We start from the raw sequence: 9,410 nt of genomic DNA, 5'->3' as shown, positions 1-9,410 counted from the left end.
TGCTTCAATAGTTGTAAGTTGTAACACATTAAACACATAAACTTATTATTGCTTGCACTGCTTTATAACCTGAAACTTATCTGCTTTATGTGTGTTTAATGTGTTTGAACTACTGCTTGCTTACAATAAAATAGTTGGATTGCTACTGACTTTAAATCTTGATGGCTACTGTACTGACTTTCATAGAGAGCTTACTTGACTTTGTGGGGGGTGTTTTGGCAGGTCATAGAAAGCTCATTTGAAGACTAAAGGAAGTAATATACAACATCAAACCTGATAAATTTTTGGTAAGTTATTGAACTTTAGACCATTTAACTCAGAATTTTCAATTGTACTGAATTACTTTTATTGATATGCAGTGTTGTGTAATTAGTCAGTAACTTTTTTTGTTATATGCAAGGAGTTCGAGATATGCAAGGAGTTCGAGATATGCAAGGAGTGCGAGATATGCAAGGAGTTCATGAAAATACGCAAAATAACGGTATGTTTAGGCTAAGTTTTATTCATGATTAGGTGTATGTGAATTATGTGATGCCCTGTCATTTACTATATGCTTGTTGAAACTACATGTTGTTAGGGGTTGTTCACCACACTAAGCTAATATGTCATTGACCACATAGTATTCTTCAAAATAAATACAAGGACTTTCAATTCCAAAACAAAGAAATGCTAATGATGTCTAGATATCTAACATAAAATTAATTATAACAAACTTCATTGAATATAATATTTAGATTTACCTTAAAAGCTGTGAATACTAAATACTGGACCCTTGAAAATATTTTGCTTTTAGTTGGATATATACTAAGAGCTTACGAAAATTAAATATTTTGCTTTTAGTTGGACATATATAATGTTTCTATCAAAACAGTAATTAAGTGAATTAGAATAAGAAAATTCTATTGATATGTATTTTGTTAATTTATTTCTGAACTTATTCATGACATGTACTTTGTTTATTTATTTCTGAACTCCTTTATTAATTTATTTGGTTTGATATAACATGTATTTTGTTATCTATTTCTGAACTTGTTATCTATTTAGTTTGAATTTGTTATGTATTTTGTTTCAGTTATGGAACAAGAACCTCCAGCAGCAACCGCACCAGCAGCAACAACACCCATTGAGGTCTGCACAAATCAGCCTCCTATTGGCCGGAAGAGAAGAAGAGCTAATGCAAATGCTATTAGAAAGAGGTCTGAGGTATGGGACCATTTTAACCTTATTCCCGATAGTGATCCCGCTACTGCGGCATGTAAGTACTGCCATTCAAAGTATATGTGTGACTCTAAGAAACACGGAACGTCAAATTTAAAGAGTCACATGAAAACATGTCCTAAGTATCCGTTGAACCTTTCAACCGACCCTACCCAAACCGTATTGACATATTCAACAATTCCGGGAGTTGGGTTGGTTCCAACGTCTTCTAGGTTTGATCCTGTAGGTTGTAGAAAGGGGTTGGCTTACTTTATCATTTTAGATGAAAAACCCTTTAGAACAGTTGAAGGAGAGGGATTCAAGTACTTTTGTTACCAAATGCAACCCCAATTTACAATACCATCAAGAAGAACCATAGCTAGGGATTGTTTTCAGATATATCTTGATGAGAAAGTGAGGTTGAAAGCATTATTTGGTTCTGATTGTAGTAGGGTGGCAATTACAACAGATTGTTGGACTTCCGTTCAAAATCTAAACTACCTGACCCTCACCGCTCATTTTATAGATAGGGATTGGCAATACCAAAAAAGGATAATCAGCTTTGCGATTATCCCAAATCACCGAGGTAAAACAGTTGGTAAGAAGGTTGAGGATGTGCTGAAGGAGTGGGGGCTTAGAAACGTTTCAACTATCACGGTAGATAACGCGGCATCAAATGATGTTGCTGTTAAGTATTTAGAGCAGAAGATAAGAAACATGAATGGACTTTTTATGGATGGATTTGGATTTCACATGAGGTGCTGTGCACATATACTGAATTTGGTCGTGAGAGATGGATTAAAAGTAGCCAGCACCTCAATTTCAAGTGTTCGAAATGCGATAAGGTATGTGAGATCTTCACCTCATAGAGCGTTAAAGTTCAACGAATGTGTGGGTTATGCCAATATTACATGCAAGAAGTCGGTATGTCTTGATGTTTCAACTCGTTGGAACTCGACGTATTTGATGTTAGATGCAGCTGAGAAGTATGAAACAGCTTTTGATAAGCTAGAAGATGAGGTTGAGGATTATAGGGATTTCTTTGAAGGTGATTCCCCCCCTAGTAGTGAAGATTGGGAGAATGTTAGGGTATTTATTAATTTTTTGAAGAACTATTATGAAGCGACAACTGTTTTTTCTGTTTCAACAAAAGCAAGTTTGCATACAGCTTTCCCTTTCTTGGCTGGAATTTACGTTGAGCTTAAGTCATTAAACTTGGACCTAAATGGGTTGTTTGCTAGTGTGGCTAAGGAAATGTTGGATAAATTTAAGAAATATTGGATTGATATCACTAAGATGAACCAACTCCTCTATTTGGGTGTTATTTTTGATCCCCGGTATAAGTTACGATTTGTGGATTGGTGCTTTACTGATATGTATGGACCACTTTCAGAAACTAAGAAATCTTTGTTAGAAGAGATCAATAACAATCTCTCAAAAATCTTCATGGTTTACAAACAAGCCTATGACAATGTCGAAGGACCTGTCCCAGTTATGGCAGCCACTGTTTCTAATGGTGAAACTGCTGCCAACATCGAAGTACCGGCACATGTAGCTAGACAGAATGCTTTTCAGCAACATTTGAAGTCTATGGACTCGGTTGAAGAAGTAACTGAGCTTCAGAGCTATTTAAAAGAAAAATGCATAAGGTTTAATGAAAAGGATAAAGATAAATTTGACATTTTAAGTTGGTGGAAACATAATGTTAGAGAATACCCAGTTCTGTCCCAAATTGTTAGAGACATAATGGCTACACCAGTTTCAACTGTGGCTTCTGAGAGTGCTTTTAGCACTGGTGGGAGGGTTTTAGAGGTATATAGAAGCTCTCTCAAACCTGAAATGGCTGAGGCTCTTATTTGTGCACAAAACTGGTTGAGGCCTTCATTAGATCAGTTCAAAGACTTGGAATTTACTGAAGATTATGAGATTTCTGAAGATGCTTTAAAAGGTATATTGTTTCTATCTGTCTTAAGTGTTAATTTTAATTTTGTTTTATAATATGTTGCTAATTTCTTCTTTATAGGATTTGCTGAACTTTCACTCGGAAGTGGAGCATCGTCTTCATCTCAGACTCAGTCACAGCCTTCTGGCTGTGCCTAAACACTTTTTAAGGTTGAATTTACTACTTCAATACTGGTTTACATCTATATGTGAAAAGACTATATATCATGACACTATTTGATTCTGCTTCAATACTGCTTCAACACTTTTTGTTTCTTAGATTAGATAAGAAAGTACTAATGTTTGGTGAAGTGTTAGTTCAGTTTAGCCACCCTTGAAAGTAACATGAATTGAGACATATATGATTCTGCTTTAAATATTGGTGCTTTAATGTATGTGTTATTACTAATGTTTTGTATGATATTTGCAGCTACTTTTTTTGGAGTCATGGATGACTCGTTTTTTTGAAGCCGACATTAACACAACCAACACTTTTTGAAAGAATATCAAAAACAGTCCTGCACAACCAACACTTTTTGAAAGAATATCAAAAACATCCCTGCACAACCAACACTCCTCCGGTAATTATAACTGAGTCAATTATTCACTGAATTAGTTTGGTTTGTAATTGTGTGGATTTTGTGTATTGATACCTCATTGGCTGTTGTTGTTGCTGTTGTTTGTGATGCTGAACAGGAGATACTAAGCCCGGCTGGAGAAGGAAAAGATAGAAATTGAAGCTCTTTTGAAAGAGGGTAAAGACTGACCTGATACCAAAACTTGAAGATAAAATCCCCAAACTGCAAATGTTGTTGCTTGACGAGGAGAAGGTCTTAGAAGAAATCACAGAGAGTTCTAAAGGTGGGCAATTGTCTGTTTTACTGCTGATATATTTGAAGTTCCCTGTAATTAAATTTGATTTGCTGAATGAAATATTCATATGATGCTTTTAGTCATAACCTCATTAACACTTTTCAGTTTATAAACATGCTTCCTTGAACATTGTAAACTAACATATAGGTATAAATGATGTGGATAGGTTGAGTTAAAACCTATTGGCTGATTGCATTAGTTATAAATGATGTAGATAGCCTCAATGCTGTGGAAGTAGATAGCCTCAATGCTGTGGAAGAAGCTAGATTGCTATGCACAAAAGAAGCTCATCCGCCTACAGCCGAAGTGAGTTTCTGACTAAATATAGACTTACTTAATAATGTAAGGTGTGCTGTTTACATTATAATTTAGTTACTTCATAGATTTGCCATGGTTTTTTCCTTTTAGTAATATTACCTCATACAGGTCCAGAGCCTCATACAGGTGCTGCTAGTAATATTGCCTCATACAGGTCCAGAGCCTCATACATGTTCCATTGTGTAATTTTTGGTATGTTACTCTTTTATAATTATTCTATCAAATCATTTTTTAGTTTATAGATGAGTACTGACGTGTATATATTAAGGATCAAATTTATTTATTTTAGTATTTTTTATATGGATTAGTGCAGTTTATTCCCTTTGAACTAAAATTAATTTAAATTTGTTTTGGTTAAGATTCATTCAATGTTTAGAAGAAGGAGCTTGTCTTAAAGGGAAAGAGGAAGGAATTTGATGCTGGACCAGGAAGTTGTGATGATGGACATGAATTAAAAGTTATGTTGATTGTGTTATTATGTAGCTTGTGAAGCTTATTTGTTAAATTGTAATGAACTTGCTGTTAGATAATTTTTGTTGCTTGAACAATTGAACTTTGAACTTGATGCAGCAGAATTTGGTTCAGTTTTAAATTATGTGAAATCAAAGACTATGGTGAATTTGAATTTAATCAGAATGTCAAGTCTGATTCAAATGTTTATGGCAATTTTTTAAAGTAAATTATTGTAAAGATAAGGCCCACATTCATCTTAAAATTTAACAATAGATATGTGTGAAACAAGTAAGGCCCAATTTAACAATTATAGATAGATTTTTAAGCTGAATAAAAAAAATTAGAAAAAAAAATATTGGATTTTGTTATTTGGGCTAGATTTTGAATTGGTCCAACAATAGTTCATATCCAAATTTACCCGGCCCAGTTACCCGATCCGGATGAAACCGAACCCGAACATAACCGGTCCAAATATAAGATTGTTATGGGCCATACTTTGTCACCCGAGGGTTGGGCCGGATTGGTGTTTTGGGCCCGAATCCGACCCTACCCGACCGCTTGTCCACCCCTAGCATGCATAACTAGTTAACTTGAAAAACTAACCTTGTGGAGTAGGGTTACATGCTTAATCATTTACTATGAAAATAAATGACTTATACACTTCTTTTATCAAAGTTCAAACAAAGATGATGAAATAAAATTTAAGTTAAAATAATGAAACTGAATGGTTAAGGAAAACACCAAACACTCCAAACCAAAAAGTAAATAAGTTTAAAGAACATTAAGAAATACCAGTAGTGATTTTTTAAGTGGGGTATATTTTTAACCATTTAGATAGGTTATCATTTATAATTTTAATAGTTTTTTTTATATTAAGAAGTTAAGCTGATAAGTTTCACATGTTGGGTTTCAATGAGTAGTCAATCTAACAAGTTCACGTGTAAAGTTGGATTGCTTAGGTAGTTAAACTGAAATGATAAGTTAAAAATAGTATACTTAGCTAAAAAGTAATAGTTTTTACATTAATGAGTAAAAAAAAAAGTATATATATATATATATATATATATATATATATATATATATATATATATATATATATATATATATATATATATATATATATATATATATATATATATATATATATATATATATATATATATATATATTGTACAAACAATTTTTTTAAAAAGAAAATTTTATTTTCTTAAATGAACATGGATTGAAATAATTTTTCATAAAAAAAAAAATTGTATGCATTTAATCATTTTGCTGTAAATTTTTTGCATAATTAAATTTAAAATATCAAAATTACTTTAAATAACTTGTCATAAAATTTATTCTTGAAAATACTTTTTTAAAATTTATGTTGTTTTTATCTTATTAATTTTTAATGATAAAATATTTAACTTAGTGAATGTCATAATTATCCTTTTAATTTACAAAAATTGAATATGAAACAACTTTTATTATTTTTAATAAGTACTTATAAATTTCATTTTAAAAATATAAACATAAAATCAACTTTTTTTAAAATCTATAAGAGACATATCTTAAGTATATTACAATGCAGCAATTTTTTATTTAATGTTAAATTATAAAAATTTATCACAAATAAATATCTAATCAACCAGTACGAAGGTTAACAAATTTTATGATAATTTGAGAAACGGTTTTGATAGTATGAGAAAAGTAACCAAATAAACAAATGTAAGCAAAATGCTGTGAGGATTAGTCTTTAATCAAATGAAAGTATTACGACTAATCGGAAATTTAAAACAAAAATGATGGAATAAATTTATGCTTAGAACTAGAGACTTAAAAGTTAAGAAAACATGATACTGAAAAGTTAAAACATGAAATTCAAAAAATACAAGTAAATAAATTTGAAGAAACACTGTGAAATATGTGACTTTCTTTTACATAAAATTTATGTGAGCCACACACAACACAATTCAAATATGGTATTTTCCACTAATTTTACCACTTAAATAATTTATTATTGTTTAAAAACCTCAACACACAATTCAAATGTGATATTTTATCAAACACGGAAGTACTAAATACTTCGACTAACAAGAACCCATAAAACAAGTGAATTTCCAAATACATCCTTTGTGTATTTGAAAAGCATTCTAAAAAAATTTAAAATTGTTATTCAGATTTTAGAGATATATCTTCATACGCACATGTATTTGTTAAAATGTTTTTAAAAAAATACAAAGATGTATCTTTGAATTAATTCTATGTATACACTATGAATTACTCTTTAAAACCCTCCTTTTTGCCATAAATTATTCCGGAGATGCATCTCCATATTCTCACCAGACAGAATTTGGAGATGCATCTCTGTACCCAGAGTCCAGACAATAAATTTTAAATTTTTTAGTGATGCTCAGAAGGTATATTATAATAAATTAGACAACGCAACGACTATGTAAAAAATAACATATATAAAGTTAAACCAGTTGAAGTTAAACCAGTTGAAGTTAAGCATGATGTTAAACCGAAAAAAGTGAAGGATGATGTTAAACCGATAATAGACGTTGGTCAATGTTTCATAAATGAGCAATTGTATACTGCTCGATAACATATGCTTCAATGGGTCCACATGGTAGCCAGGAATTTGGGTCATTTTATAACAAATGCATATGACAGAGTGTGTATCGATCTGACAAGACATGGGTTCTCAGAGACATTTTTTTCATTACGGAGTAGTCCATCTAAAAGATCTTCCAGGCGCATCATGTGCACAGGGTCACTTTCAAAGGGCCTACATTTTGTCCAGATTTATTTGAAACCTAGGTGTCCAATTACAGCTACAACGATCGAGTGGACGGCACATTCAACAAATGAGGCGGAAACTTAACCGGATTAATTTATGGAGAGGATGATAGAGTTCCCCAAATTGATGGAGCTTGAAAAAGAATCAAATAAGATCGTGACGAAGGTGGAACCAGTTGTAGATTTAAGCGATACTAGATCTCTTGATGATTTTTAGATTTTAATCGATACAGTTTTTTATATGTATTAATTTTGATATGATTTAATACATTAATTTTATGGTTTGGTTTACATTGTATGTACTTGTTTACAAACTTTCTGTTTTTTATCTGGTCTAGGTAAGTTTTTGGATATATATTCAAACTTACCTCATTCAAATGTTTAGATATGTATCTCTGAATTCACTTTTTTTATAATAAAAGGTGTGGTTTATTCGGATATGTATTTCTGAAGGTTTTTGAGGTCCGAAGCGACCCAATACTTGTATAAATATGGTGTATCTCAACACTTATTTGTTGTATAACACACTAAAACCAGAGAATGAGTTCATATCACCACCTTGCATTTGTATTTCAATGGCGAGAAATCATCACTTCCATTTAGGGTCACCGAGGAAACATTCCTCGCATATCTGATATCCAAACTGAATACTCTGCTGTGCTTTCTAGAAAATCGCAGAGTTGTTAAGGTCGAGTATCGGTCACCCTCATTTGACAGCAAAGGGGAGGTCAATTTCACCAACCTTGAACTGAAGACGGATGAAGATTTAAAGGTTATGTGGAGTATTTTTCTCTATTATGAATTAAAGGGTCCGATTGAAGTGGATGCGAAGATTCAAAGATCCGTCGAGGATATAATCATTATGTTGCAACGTCCCGATGAAATGGTTATATCATGTTGAATTTATTTTCGTGAATATCTATATAATGAATGTTTTTATTTGATGCAATGTTAATGTTGGTGTTAATGTTGGTGTTAGTGTTGGTGTTGGTGTGCAATTGTTCTGTCATATCTCTGCTTTTGAGTTTTCTGGAATCAGTCATGTTCGGAGATACATCTCCAACTCACCTTTAAAAAGACTCATGAGATGTATCTCCGAATTTTATTTTTAAAAAATAGAATTTAGTGCGATCGGAGATGTATCTCCGAAAATAGAGGAAATTTTAAAAATTTTGCACAGTATCTTAAAAAAAAAGTAAAGGTGCAATGAGAAATTCTCTTTCAAAATGCGTGGAAGTGTTGGATGCAACTATCGTGTTGCCAGATAAATTTCTCGAACTTTTCATATGTAATCCTTAATCAAACCCAATATAATTGTGTCCATACAATGTATCTGCTTTGTTTCAACAAAAGAAAATAGTAGTGTTTCCAATCAAAGTGGAAAATTTCTTTCGTATTTGAGCTTGTAGTTATCAAAGCCTCCCATTGTTATAGTTTCTTTGAGAGAGGAAAAAAAATCATTGTTTAACGTGTATTCTAAAGATTGATTCTCGAAAAATCAAAATCATCTCCAGATTTTAAAAATGCATTTACAAACGCACTTCAAACACATTCGTTTCTAAATCAATTTTAAAGATTATGTCAAAAACAATTACGGAAATAAATTTCCATGTAAATTACAAAAATACATCTCCGAACGTTGTTTTAATAAATAAAAAAGCGCGTTAGACTCTTCTTCTTCTTCATTTCTCAAAATACTCTATCAAAAATTTCAAAACCTCTCAAATCTCAAACTCTCTCAACTCACATTCTCTCAAACTCATTCAACTAATTTCAAAGTTCCTACCATTAACATTAAATCGATCAAAGAGTAAACTCAACATCAAACTAAATTTACATTTAGT

General features: G+C 31.8%; 1 protein-coding gene across 1 annotated transcript; it reads left to right on the top strand.

Annotated features, from left to right (window-relative positions):
• The first annotated feature begins 281 nt into the window (after nt 1-281).
• Nucleotides 282-2,936, top strand: LOC131657576 (zinc finger BED domain-containing protein RICESLEEPER 2-like). Its single transcript, XM_058926960.1, has 3 exons — nt 282-481; nt 1,073-2,805; nt 2,907-2,936. The coding sequence occupies exons 1-3, from the start codon at nt 394-396 to the stop codon at nt 2,934-2,936; spliced, it is 1,851 nt and encodes a 616-aa protein (XP_058782943.1). The 5' UTR covers nt 282-393.
• Nucleotides 2,937-9,410: the final 6,474 nt, after the last annotated feature.

Source organism: Vicia villosa, linkage group LG3 (genome assembly GCF_029867415.1).
Source record: "Vicia villosa cultivar HV-30 ecotype Madison, WI linkage group LG3, Vvil1.0, whole genome shotgun sequence".
Lineage (NCBI taxonomy): Eukaryota > Viridiplantae > Streptophyta > Magnoliopsida > Fabales > Fabaceae > Vicia > Vicia villosa.
Note: the sequence above shows the minus strand (reverse complement) of the source record. Positions and strands in the feature narration are given on the sequence as shown.

Bases quoted from the DNA above. Each gene is read 5' to 3' on its own strand.
- LOC131657576 (XM_058926960.1), top strand. From the start codon at position 394: ATGCAAGGAGTTCGAGATATGCAAGGAGTTCGAGATATGCAAGGAGTG. The intron at 482-1,072 runs GTATGTTTAGGC...ATTTTGTTTCAG, and splicing joins TGAAAATACGCAAAATAACG to TTATGGAACAAGAACCTCCA. The intron at 2,806-2,906 runs GTAACTGAGCTT...ACATAATGTTAG, and splicing joins CTATGGACTCGGTTGAAGAA to AGAATACCCAGTTCTGTCCC.